This window comes from Acanthochromis polyacanthus, chromosome 11, assembly GCF_021347895.1.
Source record: "Acanthochromis polyacanthus isolate Apoly-LR-REF ecotype Palm Island chromosome 11, KAUST_Apoly_ChrSc, whole genome shotgun sequence".
NCBI lineage: Eukaryota > Metazoa > Chordata > Actinopteri > Pomacentridae > Acanthochromis > Acanthochromis polyacanthus.
The window spans coordinates 13834845-13852296 of record NC_067123.1 but is presented as its reverse complement, the minus strand read 5'-3'; the positions used below and the strand labels follow the sequence as shown (position 1 = coordinate 13852296).

The 17452-nt window shown below is 42.9% G+C and overlaps 1 protein-coding gene across 2 annotated transcripts in view; it reads left to right on the top strand.

Annotated features, from left to right (window-relative positions):
• The window catches only part of LOC110969783 (tenascin), a 181257-nt gene that overhangs the window by 18813 nt on the left and 144992 nt on the right, over positions 1-17452 (top strand). For both annotated transcript variants that reach the window (XM_051955119.1, XM_051955120.1), the window contains exons 3-5: positions 1639-1696; positions 1837-2043; positions 15508-16407. In XM_051955119.1, the coding sequence (XP_051811079.1) occupies positions 1639-1696; positions 1837-2043; positions 15508-16407 (1165 nt within the window). The remainder of the gene's footprint in view (positions 1-1638; positions 1697-1836; positions 2044-15507; positions 16408-17452) is intronic.

Sequence of the window (17452 nt, the reverse complement as noted above, 5' to 3'; positions counted from 1 at the left end):
GACCGGCACAATAAGACACTGGCTTTCAAAGTTATTATTCAGTCAATATTGTTATTATAGTGGGATTTTCTTTACACCCAATCATAAGAGAAACTATTAGACAACATTGTAGGTGTTCCAAAAGGAAGTGAAGACATTTTCTGTAGGCAAATACACTCCTAGAAGCAGAAGAAGCTAGAGGAACTTTTTTGGGTTCCCCACCTCTGCGACTGTGGAGGAAGTTTTTCAGTACAAAATGGTTCTTCAAGGAATCCTGAAGGCAAAAGCTATTTTCGAAAATATACAAAACCACTCACTATAACTTGCATTTAGTAAAAACTCCAAATGTGTTCAGAAGAGCTCCAAAATTTACTGCAAAAATAACTTCATTCTAGAACAACAGGAATGTAATAAAAAAAGCAAAACCAAAAGAACAACAAAGAATACATGTAGCTTCTCTATAGTATGACATTATGACATTGTTTAATATTGGACTCATATCTAAAGGATATACTGGAAAAGCTATACTATTAGTCTTGTTATTCTAAAATGAATCAAACGTATTATCTATCTATCTATCTATCTATCTATCTATCTATCTATCTATCTATCTATCTATCTATCTATCTATCTATCTATCTATCTATCTATCTAACAGTTTTAGCTCCAAGGAACTCTTTTGACTTATTAGAGGATCCTCCAGGATCCCCCTCTCAGGGTTGTTTATGTCAGGGCCCCTCCTTCTCCTGTGCTGCGCTCGGCCTGATTAGGAATGGCTGCGGATGAGCGCAGCAATCAGTGGCAGATTTTTTTCTGCCTGGCTCTGCCAAACGCTCCCCGCTGGGTCATTGCCTGCGGTTCCCCACCAGATGCGCACCTCAGTTCGAGCTCTATCTCCCTCCCCCGGCCCTTGGACTTCCTCGCCTGCTCCGTCTTCCCCCTTCAGCCTGGAAACCCTTGTCTGCTTTTCTCCCCCCTCCGCTCTGCACTCCCCCGTCTGCTCTGGTTCTGCCTGCCCCGCCGTTCCTGCCACAGCTCCGCCACCGGCCCTCATCAGCCCCGTCCCCGCCTCGTCTCCCAATTCCCCCTGGACTAAGACATGAGTCACCCTCCCCGTTAAGTTTAGTTTAGCCCCCATCAAGGCCGTCTGGTCCGTCAGTTTAGTTTAGTTAGTTTAGTTTAGTTTTGCCCCCGTCCTTTTTATTTCCCGTGCCCCCCATATGGAGAGCTTTTGTGTTTATTTTATATATTAAACCTGTTGCTCGTACCTGCCTGTCTGTTTTGCCTGCTTTTTGGGTTCACACACCCCCTGGCCCTAACAGTTTAACTATCCCGAGGTTCTCCTAATTCTAAGAGAGTACTGTCAGCAGATCTGTTCAGGAGATGCTCCAAAAGCATTTGTGGTAAAAATACATTTGCAAATCAATCTAAATGATTATGATCTCAAAGATTTATCTACAAAATCTTGTTGAGAGATTACAAATGTGTTTTCTGTTCTGCACTCCAGCAGGACAAGAATTGTCCGTAGAATTTTTACGAATTGTTTTGAGAAATGCACTTACTATTTTGCAAATGTCAAGGATGATTCAAGAAATGTACCAAAGCGACTGAGAAAAACTGTAAAGTGCAACATAAAGTTGGCCTTTTCCATTGCTGCAGGTGGTGATTTCAGAGGCCTGCGCTACTCAACGGGATTCATCTGACATCGGTCAAGGAGGTAAAAAAAAACTGTTCATCTCACATGTTTGAAAAAGCACCATTTCTACACTATTAACATATATCAGCTCCAACTACTAGTTTGATCATGAGCTGGCAGTTTGTCCTCACAGTTCAGCAGCTTGTTTCTGTTTTTCACAGATAAAGAAATCGACCTGGCTCCAGGTTCTCCTCTGGTCCTGACCCATAAGATCAAGCTAGTTCCTTCAGGTTCAGGGTCTTGTGACTGTGATGCCAACTTCGCTGCTCTGCGGGAGCGTCTGGAGAGGCTGGAGAGGGAGGTGTCGGCCCTCCGGGAGAAATGTGGAGGACCCGAAAGAAACTGCTGCACCTCGAAAGAGAGCAAAGGTATACTTTTGACTATGTAGCAATATTGCCTTATTAAACGTTAATTTAATAAGTCTGCACTCGATGATAGTTTATTAATCGGGGCACCACCTGACGTCTCGTCAGGACAAATATTAATCAATCTTAATAACAATATTATTAATTGATTGAAAATTTGATCAGTTAGTCAGTCTAATATCTGAATGTTGAGAATCCTCGAAAAACATTGACCCCAGTCAACACACATAAACGCAAAAGAGACTGTAATTTTGGTCTAAATGAAAGATATTTATTAGCCAATATAATGATAAACACAGGGATTAATACAGTGACAAATATGGAATGAATAAATGCTGTGGGTGTGTGTAGGTGCGTGTGTGTGTGTGTAGGTTATTTATGTTTGTATTTCTAATCTGAGATTATGGCACTGAGTAATCAGACCGTGGAAAAATTATCGAGGAGTTTAATAATTTGGAATATGAACGACGGTAAGTGATTAAACGGAGTGATAAATAATTAAATCAAGCTATTATTTTTGACATCAACCATTAGTTTAGATCACACGTCAGCTGGTCTTACTTTGCGTTGGAGAAGAGGGATCACACGAAGTTCAGAGACTGGGACGGGTTGCTGTGGCAACGGCCCTCGTTGGTTCCGAGAGTCGGCTCGGGAGCTGCGCTGTTTGGCTGCTATGGCAACGCTTCGTCGTCCTGTCTACTTCGAACCTCGCGTGTCCTAGGGGTCTGGCTTGACCCGGTTCGTCTGGTGGTCAGCTGGCGGTGGCGAGGGCTGAAACAGCCGGCGTCCTTCTGGGTTGATTTTGTCAAAAATAATTATTTGGAGGCTGAAGGCTCACGTTCTATTTCTGCCGGTCAGGTATAGGTGAGGGCCGAACAGACTGGAACTCTTCAGCGGGACAGATAAAAGCGACGGAACGAAATCGAATTGGTTCCTATCAAAAATAAATCGTAAATAAAACAAAATTGTAGATCTGGTTGTTGGAGATGAGCAAAAATATCTATTCTGAGCAAAAAGAAAAATTGAATAAGAAGTTGTGGTTAACAGAGAGCCAGCCTCTATAACCGCGAAGTTTGAAAAGTGGAAAAAGAACAACAGGGCGCGCCTAAAGAAAAAGGGAAGATTCGCTTAGCGTAGTTTAAGATCGTAAGAGTCGAAAAAGGCGAAAGAGAGAAGAGAGCGAACAAAGAAACGTGAAGCTTCTTATAGTTTTTGGCTAGAGGAGGAAGGGCCCGAGAAGTTTAGGCGCGAGTCTGACACTCTGGGGGTCCCCCTCCCCTGTGTGTTCCGGATAGGAGATGAGAGCTGATCAGATAGTGAATTAAAAATATTAAAGCGCGCAAACAAAACGATCTGTTTACTCTGTCATAATCCAGGACACTACTTTTAACACAATCAAAGTGTATAACACGATAGAACATTCTAGCTACTAAAAATATGTGAGTTATTTGTTTAATCATAGGTTTGTGTACTCTATCTAATGATTATGTGGGTCACAGTGTACATAAGACAACATGGTGTACATAAGGAGGTAAAGAAACAATTTCCAACTCTTTTCGACCTGTATAAAACACAATTTTATGATTAATTTCAGTGAAATCCTTGATAATGTCATGGCATTCTGACGTCAATAGGGGGCAATGTTGAACTGTGGAAGAAATGGGTTAGGCAGACAATAAACTTTCAGAATTAACATCTCAGGACAGAAATATGCTAGAGACGTCGGAGTTGGACTAACATGTATAACAAATTATTATTTCAACTTTGATATCTTCAAAATCACAAACAAAATTAAAGAAGCATGATTTTTAGAAAGAGAGTCCTTATTGGCATCAAACAGACTGAGTGTCTTTCTGCAGCCCTCCCGGGGTGACGGAAAGGTCCTTAGATATTTATGACTCTCAGTATCTGATCGTGAGGGAGGGAGACTGCATGGCGTCTGTGAAGATGAGTTCAGTTAATCAAAGGATAGGAACCAAAAGGGAATAAACAGTCCTTTAGATGCAAATTTAGGAAGGTGTGAAACATTTGTGTCCCCTTCCACTTCTCTGCAAAGGGGTCTTAGTGTCTTCTGTGAAGGTAGGAATACAAGAAAACATGCAAATACAACAATCCATGTGAGAGTCTGAAAAAGGGGGGTTTTCTCCTAGTCAGATCACAGGTCACCGTAAATGAATTTTACGAGGCTTTTGGTGAAAGGTGCAGATGTCTCTGAAGCCATAAAAATCCACTTTGGGGCTCTTAGTTTGTTTGTTTAAGCTTTCTGAGAGGAGAGAATTTTGTTTTTCCTGTGAGATGATGTTCCTGTGGAATGTCTGGGGCCTCTTGAAGCTGGATGTTGACTACAACTAAATGAGCAGAAATCAGAGTTAAAAGGCTACAGTGGATATTTTTCATCATGATAAACCTCAACTCAAGTAGAGAGCAACTGAAGAACAAAATAGAACACATCAGTTGGAAAGCCACAAATTTCCCTCAGGAGCTGGAGGAGACAAAAACAGAGCTAAAAGACTCAAAATCATCAGCTGGACTCAAATGCAAAAGGTAGTTGCTCGAGGTACGGACCCGTACTTTCCATTTGCCAATCAGATACGCAAGATCTGGTCACGTGACTCCCGGTAGACGCTGGAGGTACGGACCCGTAGCATCGGTACTACAGGTACGGACCCTAAACCTGACCCTAACACTAACCCTAACCTTAATCTTTGCTTACCTTTCAACAGTTTGCAGTGGTTAGCAGCTTCTTGACTCGCGAGACTCGCGTACGGGTCCGTATCTGTCTGGCAAATGGAAAGTGCCGTATCCGTAGCCCACAGGCTACGGGTCCGGGTCCGTATCTGTAGACACTACCAATGCAAAATATTTCCCTTTAAAAATAAAATGTGCAGAATATCCACAAGCAGATGCAAAGACACCAAGAAACAACCACAAAGACACACAAAACAGCTACAAGGTTATACAAAACAACCACAAAAAGAGTAGGGTACAAACACAACTTCAAATGATGTTTCTCTGTATTTGCTGGAAACAAGCAACAGTTTGCCAACAAGTTAAAAAGATCAACTTAAAAGATGACAATATGTCAACACAAAATATTGTCCTGAGCTGTAGACGAGCAGCTTAAAGTGGACTAGTCAGCCATAAAACTCACCTTGAAGGCAAAAGCTGACAAGACTTGATGGGTTGATACAAAAAGGAGACTGTCCACTTCCTTCAAACTTAACAGTAACCATACTGGTTCTGAATAGTCAGTAAAGTCTGCACACATAGTGAGTCAGCTGCACTAGAAAAATAAACCTTTGTGGGTTTTGATGCTGTCACATTTTTTTTTCTCACTGTGGGCTCATTTTCCACTACACCTTCACAATAAAAGCTCTCCCACGTCTGCAGTATCTTTCCATCAAATTGCACAAAACTTGCCTAAAAGCACATGTGCATGTTTTCTTCATCTGGTCTCATCTGCTTTGTGTCTGCACTCATTGGATTGTATTATCCTGTGCGGCTAAAACACACTGTTTTGTATTAAGTACATGTAGTCAAAATGTTCAGGTGCTGCATGTTTTTGCTTGCTGATCCTGCTCTAATTTTATATTTTGTTTTTTGCCCAATAATCATGCAAATTTACCAAAAATAAAAGTGAAAGGGGGAATTTCACTAATAACAGAAGTGGAAAAAGTGCAAACCTGAAGGTTTTCCATAAATAACTTTTTAAGACAAAAGTAATAAATTATTAAGTAATAAACAAAAACAGCTTTTCTCCAACAATCAAAATCAATGTCAGTTTACATCTGATTTGGATGAAGGATAAAACGTCTGACAGAACCAGATAGTCGGCCTCAACCAAAAATAGTTTCTTTATTTTATGCAGTCAGTTATACAAGCAAAAGTGTTTGCAAAATACATCTCTAGGACTATTGCTGCTGTTTTTTATATGTAAATCTTGATTATACTTTTGATTCACACTGTGTTATTAGAGATTATCCTTCAGCTATTATAATAATGCCTTTCAGCAGACTTATCACGAAGTCTGTAGCCACAGGTATAAAAGATGTTTTTTTAATCTCAGTAAGGGTTTCTTCGTTGAAAAATGAAAAAAATGTGGGCACTCATTAGTTTTAAGTAAATAAAATTGTGCTCACTCAATAGTTACACTCACAAACACTTTTACAGACCAGATCCGAAAAATAAAAAAGACTAATGAACTATTCAGAATACTTGCTCATCTTTCTAGAAAACCCAGATGGACACTGACATCAGTTTCTCTCTTATGTCACACGTAAGTTGTTAAATATAATGAGCAGGTACTGACTAACTGTAGCAACTAACACTTCCTCAATTTCCCTCATAACTGGTATGAAACTGCAGAGCATTTTCATGGCAATATTCTGTAATTTGCACTTCAATGCAACTAATTTTATAGTAGGTTGTGAGAAATATATCCAGGAAATTAGACAGAAAACACCTGTAAAGTACAGGGTCATCAAAAAATCAAACTGGAATTAAATGAGCACAGGTGACACGAGCGGAGAGGATGAAAAAATGCTTATTTGCTCAGAGAAATAAGCTTTTGCAGCAAACAGAAAAAGATTTGAAGATTTTTTTGTCCCGAGTTTTGCCTTTCAGGCAACTCAAAAACAGATAATCGTACATGATGATCAATCCTGTATGTTTTTCATGTTTAAATGTAGTTTCATCTACTATGTTTTGATGAACAGTTAATAATCTCCTAAGAAAGTTGCTTGAATTTAATTTTCCGAGTAGAGACCACACAGAGGAGGCAGAACTGGTACTGAGAACAGATTTAATGTGCAAGAAGTGAATTCAGGATTAGGAGTGAAGGAAAATTAAGGAGTGACATGGATTCAATGAACAACCTAAAGGTGGGGGTGATGGTGCAAGGGACCCGCGGCTTGGCAGGCATCCAGGATCGAATGGGTCGGCGGTGGGGAGCAGGCAGGAGGTTCCAGTTCCAGGGGAGCAATAAGCAGGGTGTTCCGGGAGGAGTGGAGTGTGGACTGGGCCCGTGGGGGTCCGGGCAGCAGGGACGACGATCTAAACAGAATTATAGCCTAATTACATGCATTAGGTCTCTATAGAGACCGAATGCATGTAATTAGGCTAGAGCAAACTGACTGCAGGAACAGAGTTTACGATCTGGCAGGGGATGGAGAGTGAGACCGGTTTTTATAGCCAAGATGATTATCAGGTGTGTCGTACTGCAGCTGTCCAGAATTCTGTGGATGACAGGAGATTAGTAACGGGCAGCTGTGAGGAACAGCTCCACCCGGCAACAAAGGGAGAGCGAGAGGAAGAGAGGGAGGGAGGAAAAAGGGAGGTTAGGTGGGGGCTGAGACCGGGCCAGAGGAGTGGGCCCTGACAGTACCCCCACCGAGTCCAGAATTTGCCACTGGGGAATCCACGACCTTTCCTCAGGTCCGTAGCCCTCCCAGTCCCCTGCCGCGGTGGTGTATATCAGGAGGCGGTGGACGGTGTAAATTGGGCCCCCGTCCAGCATCCAGGGGGCGGTGGCGTCAGCGTGGGAGGGGTAAGGGGACACTCCTAAACTGGTTTTACCTGGGAGACATGAAATGTGGGTTGGATGTGCATGGTACGAGGAAGTTTGAGACGGACTGGGACTGCACAGGGATTGAGTATCTTGTTGATCTCAAAGGGGCCAAGGAAGCAAGGAGCCAGCTTCTTCGAGGGGACTCGGAGGGGGAGATCCTTGGCCCGAAGCCACACTCGCTGCCCCGGAGCATATACTGGAGCCTCGGAACGGTGACTGTTGGCCTGGTCCTGCATCTTCCTGGAGGCTCAGAAGAGGGCGGCGTGGGTTGGGAGCCAGGTCCGGGAGCACTGGCGGAGATGAGCGGCTATGGAGGGAACCGCGATCTCGCCTTCGAGCTTGGGGAACAGAGGGAGCTGATACCCATGCATGCAGTGGAATGGGGATAGCCCGGTGGTGGCGTTGGGGAGCGTGCTGTGGGCATATTCCAACCAGGGGAGTTGGGAGCTCCAGGAACTAGGGTTTTCCGAAGTTATGCATCAGAGGGTAGCTTCCATCTCCTGGTTTAGCCGCTCCGTATGGCTGTTGCTCTGGGGATGGAATCCCAACGAGAGGTTGACCGAAGCCCCGAGAGCTGAACAGAACGCTCGCCACACCTGTGACGTAAACTGAGGTCCGCGGTCCAACACAATGTCCACTGGGATGCCGTGGGCATGGAGCACGTGGGCAACTAGGAGCTCTGCCGTCTCGGTGTGGAGTTTGGGCAGGGGTAGGAACTGTGCTGCTTTGGAGAAGCGGTCGACTATAGTAAGTATCACTGTGTTCCCCTGGGACGGTGCTAACCCAGTGACAAAATCCAGCGCGATGTGGGACCCAAGGTCATCTCGGAATGGGCAGGGGCTTCAGGAATCCGGCACTGGGTTGGTTGGAGGTCTTATTTCGGGCACAGACGGAGCAGGCTGCAACATATTTCCGTGTGTCCTGGTCCATGGAGGGCCACCAAAATCTCCGAAGCAGCACCGCTAGTGTCCTGGAAACCCCTGGGTGGCAGGAGAACTGGCTGAAGTGGGCCCACTGGAGGACAGCTGAGCGTGTTGTGTCCGGAACGAACAGGAAACTAAGGGGGCCACCTCCTGAGTCCAGTTGTTGTTCCTGAGCCTGGCGGATGGTGGTTTCAATCTCCCATGTCAGCCCTGCTAGGTAACGGGAAGATAGGATGGGCTCTGGGGCTTCTTGAGCCTTTGCGTGACAGGGCATCAGGTTTAACCTTTCTGGACCTGGGACGATATGACAATCGATCAAAGAAGAGGACCCACCTGGCTTGTCGGGGGTTCAGACGCTTGGTAGACTGAATATATTGGAGATTCTTGTGGTCGGTCCAGACCAAAAAAGGTTGTTCAGCCCCCTCCAGCCAGTGTATCCACTCCTCTAATGCCAACTTGACAGCCAGGAGCCCCCAGTTTCCAACATCATAGTTCCTCTCCACAGCCGTCAGCTTTCTGGAGTAGAAAGTACAGGGGTGTGCTGGCTATGCAGACTGAGAAGTGTCCCCTGGCTGGTTACAGCCTGGAGCAAGTTAGGGGGGGCCGTGGGACGTTAGGACCCCCACTGTGTGCTCTCCGGGTTCATTTCCTCTGGCCAGATCGTACTGTTAGGGTGTGTGGGGGGGTGAACCCGAGCAGAGAACACACAGAGTTTGTTGCTATGACCACATGGCGTGCTTCGAACTAACAACACTCTGTGTCATATCAGACTCTGAAGACTGTAAATGAGCTAAGAATTTACAACAACCACCGTCCAGACTTCTGATCCTTGTATTAAAATTCAGCTGTGAAGAAGTTTTGTGTTGTTTGCCAGGTTTTGAGTTGTTAGGAAGATTTTAATCATTACTCTTTTGTGTTCCTTTTTCCTGTCTGATTGTATGTAGGTTAGCAGCTCTCTGATCAACATCCTGAGTGTTTACTTCTGTAAAAATATCATCGCTCATTCTCAGACTTTTAATTATCTTTCAGTCTGTATGTGAACTGATTGCTTTATTTGGTGCTGTGTTAACATGAGTGCTTTGGCTGCTTTTAGAGCAGTTTTTTGGGACTTAATTGAAGAGCTGCCTGCAGGACATCATCAGCTCTGCACTGATGAGATTAACTCTGCATGATTTTGGATCAATACAATGGAAAATTACCTTGAAGGTCCTGAATTTTGATTCACGTCTATTAAGAGGCTTCAAGGTCCTGAAACTTTATTCCTCTCAATTGAGTTCAAACATTTTTGAGTTATTTCACAGATTTTTTTTTTATTTCTGGGATTCAGATGGAAAAATGAGACTTTACCTATTTATTGAAGTTGGTTCCTGCAGCAAAATCTTTCCTCAGAAACCAGTGACTTCTGTTTTAAACTGGTTTGTAGACCATTTTAAGATTGAGGAGCTGATTGTATGGCACGTTTTTCGTTTTTCAATTTTAGAAATAGTATCAGAAATCGCATTGACGAAGAGACTAGTAGGAAGTTATGTATTTACATAGAAAAAAGGAAGCAATGCAATAACAACTTCATACTGAATCATCCAAACCACACATACAATCCTAACACGTCAGTGGATTTGAAAGGAATCTTTAAAAAATGTTGAAGGCAGTACACCTTTAGTCACAGCTAAATTTGTAAAAACAGAAAGAATTTTAGAATTTAGAATAAATTCAAGGCAAGGCAAAAGTGCTAATCACTACAGGGAGATAATTGCAAATTTCAGGAGAATTGTTCATTTCTGGAAACAAGCACCAAAATTGACACATGTACTCCTTGGGGATTGCTCTTTTGATAAAACTCATTCACAACCTAAAAATGCAAGAAGGCAGCCATCTTGAAAAATTGAATATACAGAAATATTTCATTTCGCAATCAGTCCCGGAATCATAATATTCTGTACCAGATAACAGCATGCAATCTGTACAAGCTCCACAAGGCAGCCCACACGGACTGCATGGTAGGCCGTCTGGGTTATATGATGATATGATATGATTCACTAAAAAAATTCATTTAGAGACATTAATTTCACGGTCCTTTGTTTTTTGTTTTCCCCCTCCCCCCCAAAAAGCTAATTGCCTGAACAGCATAAAATATAAAGTGACACATTGCCTCAGTATTTATCATTGTTAATATCATGGCAACTGACGATAGAAAATCAAATATCCATCAAACAGAAACCAGAAAATGTTTCAATTATTTTTTTTCCTTGATAAAGAAAAGACCTCCTCCTAACTCTAGTGAAGTTCCTAAATGTAGTGATGAAAATTTGAAAAATAGCCACAGTGAGTAACTAGAAAAGCACTCAGAGAGTGCAGACCTCCGCCAAGGATAGAGAGGAAAACAGGAAACCCATGCAGTAAAGGACCATGAGCTGGAATTGAACGCGTCTCTGACACAGATCACCTTCTTAACCAGTTGAGCTATCTGGATACCTTGCTCTAATTTGTTGGACGACATACTAACCTATGATGTTTTTTTGTCATATTTTGTACCACATACTTAGACATACTAAAAAATTCAAAGTGATCCAGAATCCAGGATCCTTTCCGAATTGCCACCAAAATTAAATCAGCTCTTCCTCTTACCATAGTCTACATCCCCTCAAAATTTCATGTGAATCTGCCCAGGCGTTTTTGAGTTATCTTGCTAACAGACAGACAGACGGACTGACAGACAGATGGACGGACGGACGCACAAACACCGGGTGTCACATAACCTCCTTGGCGGAGGTAAAAATATGACAGGAGCAAAGAAAACGCCTAGACTCTGCTTTGGAGTTTAGAGAGTTACTATACTATACTATACTATTTTGTTATTTAATTAATGAGTTTGAGTTTTTTTTTTTAAAGAAGATAAACCAAAATTCTCTTTGTAGCAGCTTCTTAAATGTGATTTTTCTAGTTTCTTTCCTCCTCTGTGACAAGAAATTCATTGTATTTGGTTGTGAACAAAATGGGACTTATTTCACCATTTTTTTGACATTTTTCAGACTAAACAATGAATTGATTAATTGAGAAAATAATCAACAGTGAAATAAAATTAATCAGTAATTGCAGTCCAAGTTAAAAAAAAAAAAGGTAGGCAATATTTCACTCATAGTGCTGCAGTGGGCGCAGGAAAACATTAAAAAAATTCTACTCGAGAAGCTGTTTTTCTCACTCTACAAAGTGCATCACATGTTAAGAATTTATGTGTGGTAAGGCATGTGTCAGTTAAATGCACCTCAAACTTCTACTGAACCACGGTTGAGGTTATATTCTACTTCTGTCAGTGGGATTTATGTTGGAATCAGTCTGATCACATGATAAACTGGCACGGATTGAACCATGAGCTAACTGAGCTGTGTGAGTGTGTAACTGTTTTACTTAGAGCTGCAGAATTATAAATCAAACTGTGGGGATTGGATTTCCATTTGGTGCTCAAAAAAGGGTCCTCATAATGTAAGTGATCACATTTCAGGCAGAAGACTTGGTTTAAGGTTAGCGTAAGTGGTCAGGAAATGAATGAGTGGCTGTAACGTCCTCTGAAGTGATGGAAACACTGCTGGATGAGTGTGTCTCCAGCTGCGTGCCCAGTATGATCTCAGCCTCCGAGTCCTCCAGGTCCACTGACATCCCCCCACCCAACGGTCTGAAGAACACAAGGGGGGATAGTCAGTCAAAACAAGGCTACATTACACTCTAATTACGGAGGATTACACCCTGAAAATCTCATGCAGAAACAGCATTGGGCTTTAATTTCAGTCATCATTTCAACTGGACATATTTCATACTTCTAATTTCACATAGTTATAGCTCAAAATTCTTAAAGTCACATTTGTGTGATATAAACCACAGTTTCATGAATTAATGGTCCCTGTGGTGTCATCTGCAAATTTGATGATGATGTTGGAGTCTGTCTCGGCAGTGCAGTCATGGGTGAGCAGTGTGAACAGAAGGGGGCTGAGCACACATCCTTGGGGGGCACTGGTGCTCAGTGTGATGGTGTCTGATGTTCTGCTGACCACATGTACTCACTGTGGTCTCTGAGACAGGAAATCCAGGGTTCAGTTGCAGAGAGAGGTGTTAAGTCCTAACATGAAGAGTTTGTTTACCAGCTGCTGGGGGATTATTGTATTAAATGCTGAACTTTAGTCTATGAACAGCATTCTGGCATATGTTTGGGGAGTCCAGCTGTGAGAGGACAGAGTGTAGACTAACTCATCAGTGGAGCGGTTGAAGCGGTAGGCAAATTGTAGAGGGTCAAGAGAAGCAGGAAGGACAGACTTGATGTACTTCATAACTAAACGCTTGAAGCACTCATCACAATGGGGGTCAGTGCTATTGGGCGGTAGTCATTAAGGCACGTGACAGCCAACTTCTTGGGCACAGGGATGACAACGTTTTTTTGAGGCTGGTAGGGACTACTCCCTGGTCTAGACTCTAGAGAGATGTTCAAAATGTCTGTGAAGACTTCTACTAGCTGATCAACACAGTCTCTAAAAGCACACCCTGGTATGTTGTCTGGGCCTGCAGCTTTCCATGCACTGACTCTGGAGAAGGTCCTCCTCACACCCGCTGGGTGAAGGTGAAGTGCCTGTTTACCTGGGGGAGGGGGGGGGGGGACCCTGAGGGGTCTTCTGGGCAGGTATGTGGCTGCCAGCCTCGAACTGTGCAAACAAGTGGTTCAGTTGGTCAGGATGATTGGTGTCACTATCTATGGCCACTGGGGAGGTTTTATAGTCTGTCAGGGTCCTGGATTCCCTTGTGGTTAGTGTGTGTAGATAGGATTTTGGTGATTGTGATGTCCTCAATGCACTTCTCTATGTACCCTGTCACAGTGTTTGTGTATTCCTCTGCACACATGTTGGTTGTAGGTTGCTGCCTGCTTAAGATGGTGCTGTCTGTGCACTCCAAGCAGTCCTGGAGAGCTTCAGTAGCTCATGCTGGCCAGATTCTAATGGTTCTCTGTACTGGCCTCGACCGTTTCTGCCGTGATGTGTGGTCTGAACTGCCTAACTGGGGTTGTGGGATTCTGTATGTTTGTGTACACTAAATCCAGCATACTGTTTCCCCTTGTGGCAAAGTTCATATACTGGCAAAGACAGTCTTAATGTTTACATGGCTGAAGTCACCAAGGATGACAAAAACAGCGTCAGGGTGAGTCGTCAGTTGTGCACTGACCGTGGTGTGGAGCTCACATAGTGTGTCGTTGTTATTAACACTGGACGGGATGTAAACAGCTATCACAATGATAGCGGACAACTCCCTTTGCAGATAATATAGTCGACATTTCACCATCATGTACTCCAGATGCTGTAAATAGTGTGTGGCTGCTACCACAGAGTTAATGCACCAGTTAGTAATAATGTCTGTTACCATGGGTCTTACCGGAGGTAGCTGATTCTCTGTTTGCTCAGAATAGCATTAGCCCCGGTAGCTGTTCCATGCAGAATATATCTCTTCTGTGTAACATTTGTGACAATTTTTACATCATTTTTGCACTTGTATTTAATCATTTAAACTTTTTGAGTCTGATTTTAGTTCTTTTGTCTCTTTCTGGAATATTATAATGCTGTGATAGGATCAAGGGCCCATAGGCAGACACTGTAGAAACCGTAATGCTGAAGGACATTCAGAGATGGTGGAAACTCTAATTTGAAACCAGTCAACAAGGATTGTTTTCATGTCATTAGTTGTGCTTCAGCGCCGCTGAAACTCAGCCAGTTTTTATTTGTGATCTCTGTGCTCACATATGCTGCATTTTAATACAACCATATTCCTGACAAAGGATTTCTTATTCACATTATTTTTGTCAAACACAAACAGTTCTTAAGGACAAACTGAAACACAGCCCATTAAGATGACATGTAAATGCACAGCAGACTTTGAAGCTGTAACTCAAAACTGATTTTGATCTTGAAAAATGAGTAAAAACAACAGCTGTTCTGTGAATTCAGTGATATTTCCATTTGAAACAATCATTCAGAGATAAAGTTAGAAGCAATAGCAGTGCTGGTCTCACACATCCATTCATAGCTGTCTGCTCAGTGTACAGATGCAGAGAGAGTCTTCTTCCTGAAGGGGACATGGACAGCAGCCGCTCAGTGGCATTTAAAGCTGCAGAAACTGAAACTTCGAACAAGAAATGAAATGAAGCATCTTTGCATTACTTTCAGCTGAAAAATTGAAAGACTATTCTGGGGACATGTGAGACTTTGACTAATTTGCTGAAAAGTTGCACAGTATGGGTCATTTAACCATTTCATTGATTGTTTTTTTTAATATACAATTAAATAATACCTAATACAACACCCTCCATAATTATTGGCACCACTGGTTAAGATGTGTTCTTTAGCTTCTAATAAATTCTTTTTTTTTCTCTTAAAAAATGATGATAAAAAGAGGAAAATCCAACCTTTAATTCAAGTGCAATTATTCAGTGGGGAAAAAAATCTCACATTAAGAAATAATTCTTTTACATCAAATCTTAGCACTGCTGATGTTAATACTTTGTACCTTTTCCCAACAAAACAGCACCTAATATCTATGTGTGGGTTTTCTCCAGGTACTCTGGCTTCCTCCCAAAGTCCAAAAATATGCTGAGGTTAACAGATTACGCTAAATTGCTCATAGGTGTGAATGTGAGAGTGATCGTTTGTCTGTATATGTAGCCCTGCGACAGACTGGCGACCTGTCCAGGGTGTCCCCTGCCTTCACCTGAGTCAGCTGGAATAGGCTCCAGCCCCTCCGTGACTCTAGTGAGGATAAACTGGTGTATAGAGGACAGATGGATGGATGGATGGAGTATGCTTCTGCAATAAAAACTGAATTTATTTTAAGGCTTTCAACACATCTTAACCAGGAGTGCCAATAATTATGGAGGACGCTGTATATGTTTTTCTATATGTAGATTGATTAGTAAACCATGCTAACAGCAAACCTGTCCTTGCAATTCAGGTGTTGGTTGCTCCATGAAACTAGAGACTGATTGTCCCAACGAGTGCAGCAATCAGGGTCGTTGTGTGGCCGGGAAGTGCATCTGCTTCCCCGGTTTCAGCGAGCTGGACTGCAGCAAGTCAGACTGTCCTGGAAACTGCAACGACAACGGGAGGTGCGTTCACAGACAGTGTGTGTGTCATCCTGGTTTCACCGGTCCAGACTGCTCCCAGAGCACCTGCCCCAACAACTGCAAGAACCAAGGCAGGTGTGTGAATGGCAGGTGTGTGTGTGACGACGGCTTCTCAGGTCCCAGCTGCTCGGACGAATCCTGCCCAGGAAACTGCAACAACAGGGGGAACTGCATTAATGGACAGTGTGTGTGCAACCCTGGGTTCACCGGGCCAGACTGCGCTCAGAGGGTTTGCCCTAATGATTGCAACGACCGTGGGAGGTGTGTTAATGGTAAATGTATTTGCGACAGCGGCTTCACCGGCAACAACTGCTCTGAAAGTTCCTGCCTCGGGAACTGCAACAACAGGGGGCGCTGCATCAACGGACAGTGTGTTTGTGATGACCGATTTACTGGTGATGACTGCTCTGAAAACTCCTGCCCCAGAAACTGCAACAACAAGGGGCACTGTGTCAATGGACAGTGTGTATGCTACGATGGATTTGCTGGCGATGACTGCTCTGATAAAGTATGCCCAAACAACTGCAGCAAACATGGGAAGTGTGCGAACGGGAAGTGTGTTTGTGATGCTGGCTTCACCGGCCCGGACTGCACCACCAAAGCTTGTCCTAACAACTGCAGAAACAAAGGACAGTGTGTCAGAGGAAGCTGTATATGTCGGCGAGGATTCACCGGACCAGACTGCAGCCAGTGTCTGGAAGGCAGGACTGGACCTCACTGTGATACTGGTGAGTTGAACCAAACAAAATTTACAATCTTTGATAAAATAAATGCCTTAGAAGGATCAATGTCATTATCAATGGGGAACTGAAATGCAATTAATACAATTTCTCGGCTTAAGGTGTGTGTCCACAGGATCTGTCAATTTCTCGCTTCACATTCATTGTCTATATGTGAAACACTCGGCACTGCATTCTGGTTGTGTTGCAGTGCGTTTCAAGCTTTGTTGCAGTATGTCACCCCTGAGTTGCCTGCAGCTCATTTGGATAAAGTAGACTTGACTTCTACTTTATGCAAATGAGGTCTGAGACCTTCCAAAACTTTCATAAAACGTCTAAACTAGCCATTGTTGAACTAAAATGAAGACAGATTCAGCACCTGTACAGCTTATTTCTCGCCTCAGATGCCTTCAGAAATACTTTTCACTGAACTGTTTTCATAATAAAAGAGACCAAGTGGTCATGTTGGTCCGACGCCTCTATTGGACTCAAGGTCTAAAGGGCTGTAATGTGACCACATAGTGGCCTACTAGTGCCAACCACCAAGTGGGTGATAATTCAGATGCGGCGCGCTACCATACAAGAAAAAATGCCCCTGTGGACACACAACATTATTACATATACCACACAATTTTCAGGGCCTAATTCATCCCACTGCTTTAAGAAAACCAATATGAATTACATATCTTAATGTGTAGCTCGATCAGAAATTGTGTGGTATGTCTTTTTTTTTTTAGCAATTTATCATATGGCTTTTACGAAATTTGTAAAAAAAAAAAAAAAAAAAAGTTAAAAATCCCCATTGAAATGAATATGAAGTCAGCCGGACAGCTTTCAAAACCCAGCCATCTTTGGAACCCTGTAGCTCAGACATATTTAACAGTAGCACCTTCATTAAGAGTTTAAACGGATCACAAGGCTTTGAATGTTGTTGATCTAAAGACAACATTTAAAGCCTTGTGACAGTTTTTACACAGTCACATTTTCAGTGTGTTTGGCTTCTTACAAACTATGTAACAAAAAAAAACAAAAAAAACCCCCAACAATCTAAAAA